General features: G+C 36.5%; 2 protein-coding genes across 4 annotated transcripts in view; one reads left to right on the plus strand and one right to left on the minus strand.

The window, feature by feature from the left end:
- The first annotated feature begins 240 nt into the window (after positions 1 to 240).
- LOC127801454 (uncharacterized) lies at positions 241 to 5,401 on the plus strand. Of its 3 annotated transcripts, none has more exons than XM_052336638.1 (6): positions 241 to 472; positions 3,201 to 3,261; positions 3,338 to 3,429; positions 3,523 to 3,674; positions 3,763 to 3,844; positions 5,104 to 5,401. In XM_052336638.1, the coding sequence occupies exons 2-6, from the start codon at positions 3,225 to 3,227 to the stop codon at positions 5,182 to 5,184; spliced, it is 444 nt and encodes a 147-aa protein (XP_052192598.1). In that variant the 5' UTR covers positions 241 to 472; positions 3,201 to 3,224; the 3' UTR covers positions 5,185 to 5,401. The 3 variants fall into 3 exon arrangements, with proteins under 3 accessions (XP_052192598.1, XP_052192596.1, XP_052192597.1); XM_052336636.1 differs by having other exon boundaries at positions 247 to 472; positions 5,058 to 5,401; XM_052336637.1 differs by having other exon boundaries at positions 252 to 472; positions 3,526 to 3,674; positions 5,058 to 5,401.
- A 1,423-nt stretch (positions 5,402 to 6,824) lies between these two features.
- LOC127801452 (transportin-1) overlaps positions 6,825 to 19,858 on the minus strand; it is an 82,487-nt gene continuing 69,453 nt past the window's right edge. Inside the window, exons 20-29 of the mRNA XM_052336629.1 lie at positions 19,528 to 19,635; positions 18,265 to 18,366; positions 17,774 to 17,836; positions 17,620 to 17,694; positions 16,261 to 16,332; positions 16,026 to 16,150; positions 7,972 to 8,023; positions 7,818 to 7,886; positions 7,662 to 7,721; positions 6,825 to 7,429 (exon numbers count right to left, since the gene is read on the minus strand). Coding sequence (XP_052192589.1) covers positions 7,349 to 7,429; positions 7,662 to 7,721; positions 7,818 to 7,886; positions 7,972 to 8,023; positions 16,026 to 16,150; positions 16,261 to 16,332; positions 17,620 to 17,694; positions 17,774 to 17,836; positions 18,265 to 18,366; positions 19,528 to 19,635 — 807 coding nt within the window. The 3' untranslated portion in view covers positions 6,825 to 7,348. The remainder of the gene's footprint in view (positions 7,430 to 7,661; positions 7,722 to 7,817; positions 7,887 to 7,971; positions 8,024 to 16,025; positions 16,151 to 16,260; positions 16,333 to 17,619; positions 17,695 to 17,773; positions 17,837 to 18,264; positions 18,367 to 19,527; positions 19,636 to 19,858) is intronic.

The following is a 19,858-nucleotide window of genomic DNA, read 5'->3' on the forward strand; positions in this document are numbered from 1 at the left end:
CTTAGCAATTTCACTTTTTCTAGTTGTTGAATTCTTTTTTTTTTTTTTTGCCCTTCTCATTTTGTTCTCTCTTATAGCATTTTTTTTTATCTTTAAATGATTAAAAGATCCCTAATGACGACTTAATTAATGATTGCCCTTATCTTTTTGTGATGGAATTCTTATTCTTTTCATTAATATCTTCCAAAAATTTGTACAGAAATATAACAAATAAGGCATAAGCACTCAGCAAACATGCGTCCACTACAGATTTACAACCAAAGACGCTTCCATTTGTCTTCATTTCATCCCCCCCTTTTTTTAATTTAATTTAATTTTTCTTTTTCGGCTCGAAGTTTTTTGACCCGATTCTATTTGCAGTGGGGTCGGATATACCAGCCACGGCGAGAGGGGAGAGGGAGGAGGAGTAAAGGGGTTTCGGCCGGCGGCGAGGATCCTTCGCCGTTGAATTCGACACGGCCGCGCACCGTCTGTGAGTTCAATGATCTCTCCCTCCCTCTCTCTCTCTCTCTCTCTCTCTCTCTCTCTATGTATATATATATATATGCATATTTTTTTTTCTTTCTCTTCTCCGGCGAGCTTCTTATCTTTTCCAGCGAGACCTCATGCTCGCGCACACGGAGCACCTGTTTATAGAGCTTAGTTGGCCGCCTAATGGGCCATTAACGCTGCCCAGAGTCATGCCCCAACCAGTGGCTGTACTGGTGATGGCCATACCCATTTCATTTCGTCCAAGCAACCTCTGCAATACAGAGGATTGTGTGTGGCCGGTGGGGCTAGGGTTTTCTCTTCTGCAACCCTAGCGTTGTTGAAGCCTTAATCTGCCGGGCTCTCTGGGTTGAACCCGTGCTTTTGGGTCTTCTGTTGGTGTTGGGTCAAGGCTACAGCTTGTAGTGGTTTGGATTGAATACATTTCGTTGAATTTAGTTGGGTTTTGGATAACGAGATAAACAGGATTCTCCGTTTTGGTTCTGGTGCTCACTATTAGAAAATTGAAAAAGAATGTGAAGCAATACACCACAGTAGGGACTTTCTCACTTTGGACTTCATTATCAAATGGAAAGAATAAGGGGTTGAAGAAAAGGAAGCGTAGCGAAAAAGGGACAGAATATAGCTTATCAGAAATTCAACTTTCTGAAGCTTTTCTTTATCTAGAAGCAGCAATAGTCCACTACTAATAGCAGTTTCTAGTGGTAACATACGCTCAATTCCCTCCATCCTGCTCCCTCTCTTTTGACGCATTGCTTAGCTTTTCCTTTTGTGTAAGGTGGAGAACGGGTGAGCATCTTCTTTGAATTTTTTTGTTCTCAATTTTCTTATGGCCTCCGACTCCGAGGGTGACCCGACCAAGTTGCACAGGTAAAGTTGCTCCTTTTTAACTAGAAGGTTATAGGTTGGAGTTGCAGAATCAGTCTCTTTACAAAGCAAGGGTAAGTCTGTTTACAAAAACGACCATCCCTCGTCTCTTAGAAAGCAGGGAGTCTTGTGCACTAGGGATGCGCTTTTCCTTGTTCATTTGCTGTGTTGTTATTCTTTTTGCAAAGTTTAATGGTATCCATTACTTGATTTTTAATGTTTAATTGAGAGGCAAATAGAGGCTCATTAGCTCAAATATTTTGCTTAATTATACAACTATATAGTGACACTAGATGAAGGTAAGTTAATATGTAAATTAGTATTTTTAATAGAATGTGTAAGCCCTATCAAGAATTTTAATTTGCTAGGAACATAATCAATTTGGAAAAAGAAAATAGATATGGTGTGTGGTCAATAATAGTCTCATTAGAGTGGGAATAGAACTTTTCTTTTTGTTTGGAAAATCATTTGCAAATGTTGATATTTTAATTCAATGGTGTTTAGGCTCGGTACTTTTTTTTTTCTGTGGTAATAGTTTAACTGATATCTCTGCTTTTAAGTTCATATTACCCTCAATTTGCATTATGCTTTAGGATGAATTAATTCTGTTTCTATATTTTTTTAATTAATTCTGTTTCTATCATTTAGCCTTTTTTGTTACAGGAAATTTCTTTCCTTTGCAGACTCAGCCAGTAAATTGAGTAACCTCCTCAACACTTTTTACTGTTTGAGAGTATTTCTCCTGTTCAAAGTTGGTCCAAAGCCTAATTAGAGGGGGGTTGCGTTAGGCAGCCAACAGCCAGCGTAAAAAATAAAAATAATCAAACCTTTGATCATAAATTCTAGACAATGGTTGGAAAGCTAAAATTCCTATAACCAACCCACTTAATAGGATTAAGGCTTGTGATTGTTGTTGTATTATTGTACAGGGAATTTCTTTTTGCAATATAGGTATGCCTTGTTATCCACATTTTGGCCTGGCTATATGATTATTATCCTTTTCTAATCTTTATGATCTTTTTACACACAATGGATTTGTTTTATCATAGAAAGATTCCATTTGATATGTAATGCAATTGATTATCATCAAATTCCCACTAGGGAAACATTTTTATTATTTTTTCTTGATGATTTAATGAATTAATAATTTGGATTATGTTAGGGTTCGTTGGTGCCCTTTTCAATTTCAGCATTTTTTGTTTTTGCTTTCAAGATAGCATTGGATATCCTGTTTTTGGTTTTTAAAATTTTGGAAACAACAAGAATGTTTATTCACATTTTTCATTTCATTTTCATTTTCATTTTCTTCTCATTCCCATTCCTCCTTGTTGCCAGTGGTTCTTGGTGTCCAATGACCTGTCTCTGGCAAGATGCTGAACTTTGGGTGATTCCTTTAGCAGATCAGACCAAACTTTGGCGATTCCACCAGCAATGGGAAGGATGAAAGAAAAATATAAAAGACAAAATAAAAAACAAGTGCAAGTATTCAAACATGTTTAGTTTTCTTGTTTTAAATGAAAATGAAAACAAAAACTAAACATAAAAAAATAAATAAATAAATAAAAGAATGAAAGAGAAGAAAACCAAAACTGAACTCTATTAAACTGTTTGTTAGCTTTTGTTTGTTCCTTATCTTTCCTTTAGCTTTTATTTGCAATGTTCTTCTAGCATCAAAATAACGCTTCCTCATACATCAAAGTTTTATGAGTGTATCTCCTAACATTATATTGTGCTTCTAATAGATCCCAAGAATGTGGATAGAAAGTCTTTTCTTCTTTATCTTTTTACTTTCTTCGTTCTTTTATTTATGAAACTTAACCTGCCTCTTATGTTTTTGTTGATAGATCTTAAATGAACCTTGAATTAAGATGGAAACTATTTCTGGGTTGACGGCATGTTGTTCAGGTTCTGCTAAACCCAATTTATCTTTGATTATGTTTTAATTTTTCACACTTAATTACGTATGTTTTGTTATTGGTAGGCTTAGTCCATCCAAAACTACCATTCCAGATTTGGAAATGTAACAGAAGCACACCTAGAGATTCCAAGGCCATCCCACTGGTGTCTAACAAGGTAAGTTATTACTTATTTTGCTTTGTTTCTAATATTAATTGTTGTTGGTAGGCAAATGGTGCCAACTTTGAACATATATTTGTGAATAATCAGCAGATTCCTAGAGCAAAGATTCATTATTCGCTTGCAGCATGTACCTCCACCAAATATGTCTCCTATGCAGGGAGAAATCATCATAATTTGAGTTCTGGTGATGACTTCCTTGAGGAGCCATTTTGGTTAACTTTGATAAAAGAAGCTATTTGGTACGTGCTTATACAATTGCTATCTAGAATGGAATTGATGGATATTGATTTTTTCTTATAAAATGATTTATGATTTCTCTTCTTTTAGGACCTTGAAATCCTTATTTCTCTTCCTGCTTGAGCAGCCTAGCCAACTGAAGTACATAGAGTGGCCTGGCTTCCAGAGCACGGTTAGCTTCTTGAGTTCTACCTCTATTTTCAACATGTCATTCAACGCCTATTTGTCCTCTAAGTTCTTGTCTTCTTGGTAGAAAAACTTTCCACCCTTCTGAATGGAGACTTTTATAGATTGGTCTGCTGGTTCTAGATGCTTTAGGATTTTGTATGCACCACATGGATAATAACCATTTCTTGTAATCTGTTTTTGACATGCATGTCCTAATCTCTCTGACCTTACTAGTACCTGGTGGAAAGGAGATTTTGGGTTGAGCAAGGCATGTCATTCAACCTATTTTCAACATGTACAAACTATGGGCGTATATGAGATGAAAATGTTAAGGTGAATGTGTGAGTATACAAGAAAAGACAATAAAAAATTGAGATTATATGAAGCTATTGTGACTATGTATGGTAAACTGTCAAATGTTGCTCAGTTTTTTTACTGGAACTTCAAAGTTGACTGGCTATTTTACTTATTTATCCTTTGGGAGAGGGGTGAATGAATAACAGCCTAGTGCTCTTGTTGGATGACTCAGCTTTGATGACTTGTAAATTGTTTGAAGTGCGTCTTAGAGAAATAAGATAGACTATCAATTTAGGATATATGCACGTTGCCATTGTCATTTTGATCCCGTTGTTAGAATGGGAGGTCTAAAGTGTTGCTCTTTTTTTTTTTATCGAATGGTAAAAATTAGATAGATCAAAAGAGAATGTATAAAGTACTTTGGGCATACCCAGGAGAAACATACAAAGAGGGCCAAGACTGATGGCCCAAGGCATAAGAATCCAAATGGACTAAAACTTGAGGATAAAAGTGTAAATGGCTCTGTATACACGAGTTTTAATCATGAAAATAATGCTTGGAATACACGGCCTTGAGCCTTCAAAAATCATGCTAGTCCTAGCAGTCCATAAATGGTAAATAGAACCTGCCAAAGCAATCTTCTTAGCTTTACTTAGCCAAGAGGATCCCCTAACTTCCTTTTTAATCCATTTTATCGCACTAGAGATAGTGGACATAGCACGTGAGATACCCAACCAGCTCCTGATATTGGACCAAACAGCAGCACTAACTGGGCACTGAAAAATGGTGCTCTTGTTTGGAGAAGAGCAGGTTCAAACTCTTGCTCTTGGTGGGTTGCAGGAGCTGAGAGTGAGTGTTTTGCCATTTTGTGTGTTGAGTGAGTTGATATTCTTCCCTCATTTTCTTCTATGTGCGTGCAGCTGAAAACAGCTTCTCTTACTCTGGTTCTTGTGGCGCTTCTTATAGTCGCACTGGCATCGGTTGATTCTGCCCTCTGCTATCTTCTGGCTTTGCTTATACGTAAAGCCACCCCCTGAGCAGCAGTAGTGGTTCCTGAAGAAGCTGCACTGCACTGCACTGCCCTTCCCTGCCCTGCCTTGAGTCATCTAATTTGCTGGCTGCTGAATCTTTCTGGTCGATAATGTATTATTATGCCAGCCAAACACTTAGGCTTTGGGTACTCCAGTTGTATGTATCTGTCTCTATCCATCTTTCTTTGTTCTTTATTCTGTGCTATTTTATATTTTTATTCTGTAAGCTGATAGAACTAGGACTACTAGTTGTTGACTATTTGGGATGAGTTACTGTTTACATAATAATTTATTTGATAATTTAATGGTTGCTTAGCATAACATATTTAGTTTGATTTCTGGATTTTGAAATGGTGGAGACCCCTTGTGCAAAATGACCAAAACATCCTTGCATTTTGATGAGATTATGCTCGACTGTAGTTGTTGACCACATGGGACAAAGACTGCCTACAGTTTGCTCATTTATAGGTTGGTAAGCCCATATGACCCTAAATATAAATATAAATATAAATATATATTTTGTTATGCCTCGATGGGGCCCCTACCAATAAGCCTAAATTTTAAAGAAGCCTCTCAGGAACTGGCAGACCATACTGTGAAATATCGAAAGTGTTCTACATAATGCCATTGCTAGAAGCTCTTTTAATTTAATTTTCTTACCAAAATATACAACCACTAGAACCACACTTCTGATATTATCATCTTATTGAAAATTAAACTGTGTTCTTTTCTTAAAAAAATGTGTGATATCCGCATCCCCAGTGAAAAGTAGACCACGACATCATCTATTGCACGATATTAGAAAGATTAATGAACGACTTTATTTGTATAAATGACTTAATAAGAGATGATTTAGCTCACTCATCCATGCAACATTCCCTTTCAAATTAATAACCATTTTATCCAATTATTCTTCTTGTCACATCATTGCATGGACAAAATTAGTACGGCAGCCTAGAAAAAATACTCAAAGATTCACATGGAATATCAAAACTTGAATTAATACAACTTAAAAGATATAATTATTACTAAAAGACAATATTTAATCGAAATACAGTAATAAAACTAAAAAACAAATCCCACATAAACTGTGTCAGTTATTTAACTGTGTCAATTATTTAACTCTAAGTATGTATAAACTGTCATCGCATTTGATTTTACTCAAGAAATGCATCATGAAAAAAGATTTGTTCCTGAAAATTAATCGAACAAAACTTGGACATGTCAAGTGAATCAAAAAACAAAAAAAAAAAACCATTCAAAAAAAAAAAAAAAACATTGAATGTTTCTTATAACGTGCCCCGTAGAATAGAATAGAAAACCCCAAAAAATGATTTGCCTCTTAATAAACCACCACCACCATGTAGAAGAAGCTGCTGGCACATGCTCTCACCTTTTGTAACTTCATTACCGGATAAAGGGAGATGGAATAACAAAAAGATTTTTAAGAGTCATCATGACAATACAGTAAAATTCTTAAAAGTGTATTTTTTAGCACCCCAACTGAAGAGACTTCTGCTCATAAAAACTTAAATAAACAAACCAACCTAAGGAACCCAACCTACCTTATTGGTTCCACCAAGTCCTAATTCTAACAATAATTACCTCCCGACCATAAGTAATGTTCCACATACCCCAATGTCAAACGCGTACATAAAAATCTAATAACAATCAATATTTCAATCCTCGAAACAAAATCTGTGGAAAATCACAGACAACACTGACCCAGCAAAGACAAATATAAATATATATATAAATCTAGGGCTTGATTGGAATGAGATAATAATAGTTGACCCTGTCCTTAGATTTAAAACCTGGAGAAGGGGAAAAAGAATACCCTTTGAAACCACAACCCTGTACACCATACCTAAATCCAAACCATCAACTTCTGCTTTAACTTCCAAACCCATTGCCACTATGACACCTAATCCATGGACAGCCTCGAAGGCTACAAAAAATCAGGCTTCAAGCTTCAATAAAAACTAGGAAGCAATCTGACCCCTGTCGTGCTAGTGAAAATGCCGACAGCCCTTCGGTCTTCCAAGCTCGAATGAGACAGCTCCTCTATATATAATTGGACAATGCACGGAATGACAACAATACAAAGCAGGTATTCAGCTCTGAGGTAGCATGGTGGAGACAGCATGCCAGCGTAGGGGGCGACTCCAAGAAATCTTCTTTCAGAGCTGATATTTTGATAACTTGTCCTTCACTGGGGGCTCCAAAGCAGACATGCACTTGTCCCACGCTCCATCTAGCATCTGGATAGATATTGATTGATGTGTTCAACATCAGTACTTTGCTGTCTATGTCAAATTCTTATTAATTTTGTTACCGTAGATGAAAGTCAGTGCAGCTTTCACTATGCAACTATTTATATACTAGTTGATTCTTAGTTTATAAACCCCAGGGCAACATCGTAACCCACTATAAGATCTGTGGACCGAAAGGAAACTGAAGGATGGAATTATACTGAAATTAAACACCACCAACCTGTTTATAACCGTGCAACACCTGGCAAACTTCTTTGTGTAGATCCTCACTCCTTATTTCCTATTAACAGATTAAGGACGCAGACATAAGTAACTTGACATTTTTTTATTTACTTTCTCAATGTATCCAATAAAAGAAAAATAATGGATCACTTACATGCCAACTTGCAATAGCTTTGCACATGAAAACAAGTGAACTCAAAGCCCCAGACGGGTTTGCTCTAACCTGCAAGAAATTGGTAACATTAGAAAGCACGAATCGCATTTCCAATCTCAATATAACTGGAAGATGGAGAAAGGCATAAGCATACCAGAGCACATAGACCTCGGAAGGCATCTTCCTTCTCAATATCATCCCGTATCCTGTAACAATTTGCTAATCATAAATGGCTACTAGTGATACAGAAAACGCAGAATATGCAGAAGGCAGGTCATATTTAAAAACCAACAAATAAATAATCTAGAGAGGATTTTCAATTTTAGCAATCCACATGAGCATGTATTATTTCACTCCAAACTCTAGCTTCAGTCAATATAAATGTATTTAGAGCATAGTTGTTAAATCGAGATTCGAATCGAGAATCAAAATCCTTATTTTATGAATCGTGAATCGAGAATCGAATCGTAAGATTCGGTACACATTCTCAATTTCAACTATAAATAATATATATCCATAGAAAATAAATAATGTGCCCACCATGATCAATTCTTTTAAATATAAATAGATAAATAAACTTCTAAATATATTTGCTAAGTTTAAAATTATACCAAAAGGCAAAAGTATATTCATGTTGCCTTTAAATTCAAATTACACCAAACCAAACCACTTTCAAAATAACAAGCTAGAAGGAAAAAAAAAAAAAAAAAACTACAACTATAAGGTTACTAATAAACTCCATTGTCCATAATCTTTACTAGTTATCAATCATCTTCATCTTCAAGTTCAAGAGCATCATCATCTTCATCATTTTCATCATCTTCTTTGTTTTCAAAGATAGCCAAATCAAATGAATATTTGATTAAAGTGCACATGCAGACGAAGTCACACGAATCAGATGAATCGTGCTATTCATGCGATTCACGATCGATTCGTCCGATTCATAATTGATTCTAAGGGATTTTCGATTCATTCTATAAATTCGACTCGATTTCTATATGAATCGAGTTGAATCGTGAATCGTACGATTATAAGGGATTTTATATTCACCTTATAGATTCGACTCGATTTCTATATGAATCGAATCGAATCATATGATTCGAATCGTGAATCGTAAGATTCTAACAACAGTCATAAAGGCTCATAATTGCCCACAAAATTTGACATCAACATATGAACATAAGCATTACAAGATATATTCTATCAATAAAATTCAAAACAAAAGACACTTCATACCAAGACAAGAAAAAAGGATTATTTTTCTCATTCTCATTCATATTATGATCAATAGTCAGACTCAACCCCACGTGCCTCCCAACCAAAGAACCTAAGATCCAAACCAGCTTCACAACCAGAGTGCTAAATTTAAACACATTGTTGGAAAGCTAATGGAAGCACCACACGGGAGCTACAAGCTGACACAAGGCGGTAGAACAGGATCAAGTGAATCTTCTATCAGCCACATAGTTCTCAATTTAGGAGGGTCAATGATGAAGACCACTTGGGTAGAACCAGAACATGCAGGGGATAGATCATTTTGATTTCGTCCATCCTACTTTTCAGAATATAGGCCACCAACCATGATTTCTCCTTTTAATAGACATACTAATTTGCTAATCCAGAGTTACCCATTAAATACCCCCCCCCCCCCCCCAAAAAAAAAAAAAAAAAAAAAATACATAAATAAATACCACTACTATGTAGTTTTACTATTACTGAGGTTAATACCATTACTTGTGAAATCCACTCTCCACCATTTTACTTAGAGATCATTCCTAATTTCATTTCATTAAGTAAAAACTAAATGTGTAAATAACAACATACACCAAATGACAATGAAATATCGCATGCAAAAAAGACAGTGCAAATAACCCACAAAAAAAGATATATTTCTTGAATCTCAAATCTATACAAGATTGAAAATTAAGGTAAACACCTACTACCCTGATTAATGCCTTATCTTTTACAGTAATTTTCACAAGTGCTAACCCAATTTGGAAAAAGAAATAATGTTGTAATTAGCACATGGTCACATAAAGCTGAACTGCACACCTAGGAACATATATTTTGAGAACTTGCAGCACTGACATTCAATTCTTGGGTAGTTTGTAAAATTCAATAGCCAATATGGCTACTGGGATCATTGTGTAGTTTCTTTTTTTATTTTTCCAAATGCTAATATGTTTTGTCACATGATAAACTGCTTATCCAGGCTCAGAAGAGGTTAATTTACCCTTTAATAGGGAAGGAGATACTAACTGTAGTATTTTTAATTGGGAAGGTAGCAGAAAAGAGAGAAGCTGCAGCAGGAGAAAAAGTGGGTGGGGGATAGAATGTTAGGAATGATAAATTAAGATTGAGAAGTATGCTAGGCATAGACTTCATCTAAGTTCCCATGCATGCCATAAGCCTCTTCTGACAATGCTACAAAATAACATGAAAGCATGCCCTTTTTCCTCAGCCAATGAATCAAACTTGCTTAGTTTTAAAACCAAACCATGCCTAGTCCAATTTGATGTTAGTGTGTGGAGCCTAATTATCACCTTGGCGCATATTACCCTTACGCATATCGGCCTAATTTTGCTTATATTGGGGTGGTTATTAGAGAGTGTTTGTGTGCGTTCTTGTAATCTCCAATTTGGTTATAGTGAAAAACTTGCAGTGGCGGCAGTGGACATAACTCTCACATTGAGAGTGAAACACTATAAACCTCGTTTGTTCTTCGTGCTTGCTTTGATTATTTCTCTTATGCTATTTAGGATTAGGACTTTAATCCTAACATTTGACTCTTCAAGAACAAGAACCTCTTATTTTCTTCTAATAAATTAACATTCAGGCTTTTGCTTGTTAAAGCATTTGTTCTAGATTAGAGCTTGTAATATGAGGGGTATTTTATGTAATATGTTTGCTGTTATGTTTCTAGAAGGATTTTATTATTTTTCTAGGGCTGACCGAAGTTGTTGTAACTGCTCTTTGGGCAGTCGGTTAGGTTGAAGTCTCCCGCCTTATATGCTTATATATAGAGGCCGTGGGGAAGACTTTATGGTATGCTTTTCTTTGTGAGTTAGCAAGCTGTCTTGGGATAAGATTAAGCAGTGAGGAAGAGGATATATCTTTCTTGTACCAACTCTATATAGCTTTCAGGTTTATGGGCTAGGTGAGAGTTGATTTTCGAGTGCTTTGTAATCTTGTATTAACTTTCAAGATAGTGGAAAAGTGGGGGCGAAAGCCAAGCTGGATGTAGGTCTTCTTTAAGACCGAACTAGGGTAAATTTCTTGTGTGTTGTGTGTTCTTGATTGGTTCTTGTTTTGATTTCTGATTACTAGTCGTTTGCGAATTAAGGAGAGATTTCATTTGAGTGTTTTGAGTGATCCTATAAGGGTGAGATCTTGGTTAACAATTTGGTATCAAAGCTGGTCACCTCTGGATTGGATCAACGCCTAAAGAATCTCAAGTCGCAGAAGGCAATCTTGGAGGAAAATCAAGAAATGGCGTCGATTGCCTCTCAGTCAGATATTGACAAGTTCGATTGGAGCAATGATTTCGGCCTTTGGAGAATCAAGATGGAGGCACTACTTTGCAGTCTTGGACTGGAAGATGCGCTGGATCAAGAAGAAGCAGAAAAGGGAGAATCAACCGGGAAAGAACTTCAAACCCTAACCGCAGAACAGAGTGAGGCGCGGGTGCAGATCAAGAAGAAGGCCTATAGCCTTCTTATTCTGAGCCTTGGAGATAAAGTGCTCAGGGAGTTATTTAGGTTAAAGTCTGCGGCAGAAGTTTGGAAGAAATTGGATGATCTATACCTCAAGAAGACCCTATCTAGCCGGTTATTTCTCAAAGCCAGGTTTTTCAATTTCAAAATGCATGAAAACCAGAAACTCCAGGATCATTTAGATGACTTTAACAAGCTATGTTTAGACCTAGAAAACATAGATGTTAAGTATGAAGAAGAAGACAAAGCCTTAGTTCTCCTATATTTTTTACCCAAGTCCTATGAGAATTTTGTAGATATTCTTCAGCATGGTAGGGATAAACTATCTTTAGAGGATGTTATAGGGGCTTTAAATTCTAAAGATTTGAGGATAAAGATGGATAGTAAATCATCTCCAGCAGATGCATTAACTGCAAGGTCTAGAAATCCTAAGAAAGACTCTAAGAACAAAGGTAAATCTAGATCTAAATCTAAGAATGGGAAAGGGCCGATTTAAGTGTTATTATTGTCAACAAGAGGGTCACATTAAAAGGCATTGTCCTAAGAGGAAAAAGGACTACGCCGAAAAGGAAAAATCTGAAGGTGGGGTAAATATATGTAATACCGGTTATGATAGTGTTGATGCACTAACTGTTAGTGACAATTATGACAGCCAAGATTGGGTCTTGGACTCAGGCTGCTCTTTCCATATGACTCCTAGAAAGCAATGGATCCAAAATTTCAAGGAAATTAATGGGGGAAAGGTTCTATTAGGAAATGATTTTGAATGTAAGGTCCAAGGGGTAGGAGATGTAAAATTAAAGATGCATGATGGGACTCATAAAACCCTCACTGTAGTAAGGTATGTCCCAGAACTTAAGAGAAACTTGGTTTCTCTTGGGGAATTGGATAGATGTGAATATAAATACAAGGGTGAGGGTGGAGAAATTAAAATTCATAAAGGCTCCCTAGTATGCATGAAGGCTGTTTTAAGAAATGGAATTTATTTTCTACAAGCAACCACTCTAAGTGGTGAAGCTGCTAGTGTAAGTTGTAATTCCTATGATAAGGCAAAGTTAAGGATGCAAAACATTAGTGAGCAAGGGCTCAAGGAACTTGCCAATCAAGGGATATTAGAGATAGGTCAGTCCCTAAACCTAGGCAAATGTGAGTCCTGCATTTATGGGAAGGCAGCTAAGGTTAAATTCAGCAAAACAGCCATCCACTCATCAAAGGCACCCCTAGATTACATTCATTCAGACCTATGGGGCCCAGCTCAATCCATGACTCATGGGGGCTCTCGATACTTCCTATCCATTATAGACGATTTTTCAAGAATGCTTTGGGTATATGTTCTAAAGTCTTAAGGATAATACCTTTGAATCCTTTAAGACTTGGAGAAAAATGGTAGAAAATCAAGTTGGCAGAAAAGTAAAAGTTATTAGGACTAATAATGGGCTAGAGTTTTGCAATAGGGACTTTGATCAAATGTGCAAGGAGGGAGGCATAGTTAGACATTTGACAGCCCTTGGAAACCCTAAGCAAAACGGATTGGCTGAGAGGATGAACCGCACCTTGCTAGAGAGAGTAAGATGTATGCTCTTTCATGCAAGTTTGCCAAAAGCATTTTGGGGTGAGGCTGTGTCTACAGCAGCCCATATCATTAATAGATCACCCATTGCAGCCATTAACTTCCAAACTCCATATGAAAGGTGGACAGGTCACAAACCTAGCTTATCACACCTTAAAATCTTTGGATGTTTAGCATACGCCCATATAAAACAAGGAAAACTAGAGCCTAGAGCCAAGAAATGCCTATTTATAGGCTATCCCTCAGGGGTTAAGGGTTATAAGCTTTGGAATCTAGAATTAGATGGTCCTACAACTATAGTCACAAGGGATGTGACATTTGATGAGTCTTCTACCATTAAGTTTAGCAACCTTAAATCTCAGCATAGTGAAGAAAAGGATAAGGAAGCTGTCCAAGTTAAAATCCCAGGTGTTAGCCCAATAGATACCCCAGAACCATCTGAAACTACATATGAGTTTCAGGAAAATAATCCTGAAAATGATCAGGCTATTGATCAAGCCATAGAACCTTCCCATCATGATGAAGATGAGGAAGACAGTGATGCAGATTCCAACTTAGGTGATAAACCTAATTTTGACAGATATAGTGTTGCTAGGGATAGGCAACCTAGGGTCCGAAAACCTCCCAAGAGATTCGATTATTCAGATTTGGTAGCTTATGCATTTACCAGTGCAACCGAAATAGGAGGGGAAGAACCTCTTACTTCTGAAGAGGCAATGTCTTCTAAGGATGCTGGAAAATGGCAAGGAGCCATGAAGTCTGAAATAGATTCTTTGAATAAGAATCAAACTTGGAAATTGGAAATTGGTTGAAAAACCAAAAGGGCAGCGCATAGTAGGCTGCAAGTGGTTGTTTAAAATCAAGGAAGGAGTTGGGATTAACCCTAAGCCTAGGTATAAGGCTAGGCTGGTTGCTAGGGGGTTTACCCAAGTTCAAGGCATTGATTTTAATGAAGTTTTCTCTCCTGTTGTGAGGCATACATCTATAAGGGTTCTTTTAGCCATAACAGCCCACTTAAATCTAAATTTAGAACAGATGGATGTTACCACTGCTTTCCTCCATGAGGACTTAGAAGAGAAGATTCTAATGGATCAACCTAAGGGTTCTGAAGCTAAAGGAGAGGTGGAGAAGGTATGTCTGCTTAAGAAGTCCTTATATGGACTTAAGCAGTCCCCAAGGCAATGGTACCGCAAATTTGATACGGTTATGATTAGCCAAGGGTATTTGAGAAGTTCCTATTGTAGTTGTGTGTACTATAAGCATGTTTCCCCTATCATTTCAGTGTATTTACTCCTATATGTGGATGACATGCTTATTGCAAGTCAATCCCATCAAGAAATCCAACTTCTAAAGAAAAGATTAAAAGCTGAATTTGAAATGAAAGATATACCTATCTCATAGAGACACTCAACATAGGAAGATATACCTATCTCAAAAGTCCTATTTAGCTAAGGTGTTATCCAAGTTTAAAATGTCAAATGCAAAGGCAGTTGGTGTGCCTTTTGCACCTCATTTTAAATTATCTTTAGATCAGTCCCCTAAAAGTGAGGAAGATAGGAAGGAAATGAGTCATATCCTATACTCTAGTGCGGTAGGAAGCCTAATGTATAATATGGTATGTACTCAGCCAAATTTAGCTCATCCTATGAGTGTTGTGAGCCGGTTTATGGCAAATCCAGGGAAAATTCACTGGAATGCAGTGAAATGGATGCTTAAATATCTAGTTGGAACCCTAAATCATGTCCTAACATATGGTGGTGCTAAGATAGGAGTTCAACCTAGTATCCTAGGCTATTCAGATGCAGATTATGCTGCTAATATAGACAATAGGAGGTCCACATCTGGTTGGATATTCAGATTATGGAATTCTACAATTAGTTGGAAATCAAGTCTCCAACATGTTGTAGCTTTGTCTACAACCGAGGCAGAATATATAGCCCTTTCGGAAGCTTTTAAAGAGGCTATATGGCTTAAGGGTTTAGTTAGTGAACTCCAAGGTTTAGATGTTAAAGCAACCTTGTTATGTGATAGTCAAAGTGCCATACATTTATCTAAAAATCAGACTCACCGTGAAAGGACAAAGCACATAGATGTTAGATTTCATTTTATAAGAGAAATGATTGAAAATAAATCTGTTTTCTTATCCAAAGTGGCAGGTGAAAACAATGTAGCAGATATGTTTACAAAACCAGTTCCAGCAGCCAAACTTCATCATTGTTTGAAGATTCTTCAGTTGGGGCAAGCAGGAAACTGAAGTTTGTAGGAATTGGGAGAAGCCTAATCAAGTCAAATGGGTGAAGAATTTGTTAAAGCATTTGTTCTAGATTAGAGCTTGTAATATGAGGGTTATTTTATGTAATATGTTTGCTGTTATGTTTCTAGAAGGATTTTATTATTTTTTTAGGGCTGACCGAAGTTGTTGTAACTGCTCTTTGGGCAGTCGGTCAGGTTGAAGTCTCCCGCCTTATATGCTTATATATAGAGGCCGTGGGAAAGACTTTATGGTATGCTTTTCTTTGTGAGTTAGCAAGCTGTCTTGGGATAAGATTAAGCAGTGAGGAAGAGGGTATATCTTTCTTGTATCAACTCTATATAGCTTTCAGGTTTATGGGTTAGGTGAGAGTTGATTTTCGAGTGCTTTGTAATCTTGTATTAACTTTCAAGATAGTGGAAAAGTGGGGGCGAAAGCCAAGCTGGATGTAGGGCTTCTTTAAGACCGAACCAGGGTAAATTTCTTGTGTGTTATGTGTTCTTGATTGGTTCTTGTTTTGATTTCTGATTGCTGGTCGTTTGCGAATTAAGGAGAGATTTCATTTGAGTGTTTTGAGTGATCCTAAAAGGGTGAGATCTCGGTTAACAGCCCACATACAAATACTAACATCAAGAAGCCATACACTGATTTTCAGTGAAAAGGTAAGAACTTACATTGATAAGGCAATACACCATGGTTTCATGAAATGCTCCATATGTGGAGATACAAGTTCTGGACAAACCCAGGCAAGTCGTCCAAGTGTGATGGCACTATTTTCTATAAGTGACTTGTTGAGCTCCTGATAGAGCATAAACAGTTGTAATTAGAGACAATGCAATCCACTAATATACCAAATACCACAAGCATGTGCATGCACATCAATGCAAAAAGCAAAAGACAGACATTTACCTCAGCATGTTGAAGAATTGGGACCAAGGATGAAATGACTGTCAACACTATTGGAGAAACTGCTTGCCGAACCTGAGATGTAGTAACTACAATACGTCAAATACTTCTGGTCCATGAAATGTTACTACTCAATAATCAACTCACCCCAATTCTTGTTGATTCAAAAAAGAAACCAACAATAAGCATATATATGCAATTAATAAACATGGAACTGAAATGTGCATCTCAATCTGATTTCAGGTTAACATGCCACATTTGCATATCAGGCATTGTCAATGGGCAGTTGTTTTACTTATTTGTGTGTGTGTGTGGTTGGGGTGGGGCGGTGGTTCCAATAGTGATGGGGTACACAACATACGTAATTCTTCAGACCCCAATGAAAGCAGAATTAAGTCCCAGGTCTCTCGCACAATGGTTCCAATAGTGACGGGATGAACATGGGCAAAATTCCCCCAACCCCAATAGGGGCGGAAGTTAAGCTAGCTGGTAATTCTAAAACAAAGGATGACTACGATCTTAAACCAGAGATATATTTATATACATACCCCACATGGTTAAAATGTAGATTAGTTTCAGACATATTTTTAAAGAAAAAAGTATACCGTGTAATGTTGTTTCTTTGAAAAAAACATACATAAACCCTCTCAGATTAAATCTACCAGCCTGATTCACTAGACTTTTATGGCAAAATTTATGGTCATTCCTGCAAATAATTTATGAATCACATTGCCTCTTCATAAAGAAAGAGAGATTACTGAGGATTTCTGTCAGGAAATCAAGGCAGGATATAAGGTTTAAGAAGTACCTTGAGTAATTTATGTGATAGTAAATTCCCTTTAAAGCTACAAGAAATGTTTTATCAACCAGTTATACAAAAAAAGAAAATTAAAAATAAAATCATATATATGTGAAGCCTTGAAGGTGGTCAACACATATGAAATGAAGACAAATAGATGCACTTGTGAAGAGAGTGGATGGAATGAAAAAAAGATCGTAGCAAAAAGAGGTAGGAGGAAGATCAAATAAAACTTGGCAACCCCAGCTACTGACGGCTAAGGGTTGTTCTATTGCATCTCCAAAACAAATCATTTACTACAGTATGAGTGTTCATCGTGACATGTATAGCTTTCGAGAAAATAAATTTATTGACTAGGTTTCACCAATGTCAAGAAGCAAATAATGTAATACACCAACTTACATTATTTAACAAGAATCAGCAAAAATAATGAACCATAAAACGCATCCAAACTTCTCTGACTGAAACTATGTTTTAAGCCAGAATTAGCCAGCTCAAGAACAGAGAATACTGCATTGAATGGTAATATTCATCATAAAGCAAACAAAGAAGGATGAAACTACCTTAATTGCTAATTCTCCAATTGCCCAACATGCATTGTTTGCAACGGAAATAGTTTCCTTCAGCCTACGAGTGTTCTGTACGAATACTCAGCTATGTAAGTAATAACACTGCCAGAAGAATGGTCAAAACAGAAGATGGAATAAGTGAACTTACCAGCTGCTTACTGGCAACATCAAGAAATTCTGATAAACGTGGCTGCAAATGAATAGGACAAACCTAACCAAACAGAATAAAGGGTATTATTGATCATTTTGAAATAAACAATAAAAAACAAACAGAATTTTTCAATTAGCAACAAATTAAAAAACAAAACATGTAATCAGCAGACAGAAAAGGCTTTCAGAGGCACCTATCTCCCCCCCCCCCCCCCCCAAATGGCCCAGCTACATCTAGCAGCCCATGTCTCAAGCACACAATCAGGCCCCTTTACAGGGATAAAAAAAGAATAAAAAAAAAAAACAAACAAGAAACAAGAAAAGGAAAACAATTTCTACTTCATAGTCTAGTGGGCAGTAGTATAAACTATAACATTATGGCAACAACAGAATCAAGGACTATTCAAGCTAATAGTGGAGGCAAGAACAATTGCTAGCTGTTAGGACAATGAATAAGAGTACTGTATTCCACATGTACACTCAACTTACCCTTGCAAGGTCACCAAGCAATGCAAAGGCACTTTGTTGGACATCTGAAGCATCATCCATGCAACATTGGAGAAGCAAGTCCCTCAAATTACTTTGTGAAACCTGAAATTGATATATTAACTAGTCATGCTATCAAAATAAATTACACACAAGCACAAAATAGTCACTGGCAGTCATCACAACCAATCCACACCGTTAAAGAGCATTGTCAATCTGTATTCTCATGTGCAACAGATCTTATTCGCACAAGTAAGTAGGAATCCAAAGCCCTCAACAGACTTGATAATGAGCATTCTAAAAGATAAATTCTGAAATACATGGACAGTACTATAACCAAGAACAATGTTTGCATCTTCCTGACATGATAGATAAAGACGTATAAGGCATTTGGCGGGAGAAAAGAAGCATCATGGTCAACAATAATCAACTTCTACTGAATAGATTATCGCGCTAATCCATATTGCAAAGAAGCACTGGAACAGAATGCGGAATCCGATATAGAAGTGGATGTAGAATATAATAACTTGAAAAAATAAGTAAAAAGGACTCGTATACATAGGATAGAGAAAAAAAATAGTTATGTACTTTTAATTAGAAATGTTATGAAGATAATAACCAAAATATTGAAAAAGTATTGAAAAAATACATAAAAAATTGAAAAAGTATCACTAATCTAACATGAACGTTCTATTTCTTTGATAATATTGATAATGTATAGAACAAACTGAAATAATACCACCAAATAAATAAATAAATAAAATAGATAAGTAGCTATTCATTCAACATACAAACAAAAAAGAAGAAGAAAATAAAAATGTAGATACTTCGTTTTTGAAATCATAAATTTGTAATTAAGCTCAATTGAGTTTTTACTTTCTTACCCGAAAACTAAATATATTTGTAGATTTTATCCAAAGAGAATTCTAAAACCCCTGTTAAAAATAGTCATTTCCTCAAGCATATCCACGTTTATCTTTGACATGTCCCAGAAAAGTAATAAAAATAGGGTGACCAACATAAATCCAAAGGTTTCCAATTGAATATCCATGTTCAATACACGTTGCACATATAATGAAGTGCCTACGCTTCTGAGCCATATTGTAATTTATAAAGAACCACTTGGTAGCCCGCAATATTATGGAACAACCACCACCAAAATGTATTTTCATAATTTACATTTTTGATGGAGCATCATTCAGCAAATGCTAAAACCATTTTGCAGTGTGTGTGATGAAGGGGAAGGATTGGTGAGTAGAGGAATACCAAGCTCTCTATGCCACTTCCAAGACCTTCAGTAAGTCCAGAGAGCAAGTCCAGAGAGCACACCATGAATTCTCTATCATATTGAACCCCAGCTGAAGCTGGATCAACCTGCAACCGAGGTCATCAATGTTAGCAAAGTGCAAGCCATCAGGATGTTAGCTCTAGAGAAAATAATGTTGCAAGCAAAGATAGTGGACACAAGCAGACTGCAGAATTTGTAACATAAGAAAAGAAGATGAATTCAAACCAATCATAATAAAGATCAATTCTCGATAGATTGCTAGAAATTGTTGGAGAAAAGCTTAGTTGGTGATGAGTTGAGCATCCTCCT

The sequence above is a fragment of the Diospyros lotus genome, chromosome 5 (assembly GCF_014633365.1).
Source record: "Diospyros lotus cultivar Yz01 chromosome 5, ASM1463336v1, whole genome shotgun sequence".
NCBI classification, from domain to species: domain Eukaryota; kingdom Viridiplantae; phylum Streptophyta; class Magnoliopsida; order Ericales; family Ebenaceae; genus Diospyros; species Diospyros lotus.

What these genes read in the sequence shown, in the direction of transcription:
- LOC127801454 (XM_052336636.1), top strand. Translation starts at nt 3,225, where the DNA reads ATGGAAACTATTTCTGGGTTGACGGCATGTTGTTCAG. An exon ending in GTTGACGGCATGTTGTTCAG is followed by an intron (nt 3,262 to 3,337) that starts GTTCTGCTAAAC and finishes TGTTATTGGTAG; the next exon opens with GCTTAGTCCATCCAAAACTA. An exon ending in GGCCTGGCTTCCAGAGCACG is followed by an intron (nt 3,845 to 5,057) that starts GTTAGCTTCTTG and finishes ATGTGCGTGCAG; the next exon opens with CTGAAAACAGCTTCTCTTAC.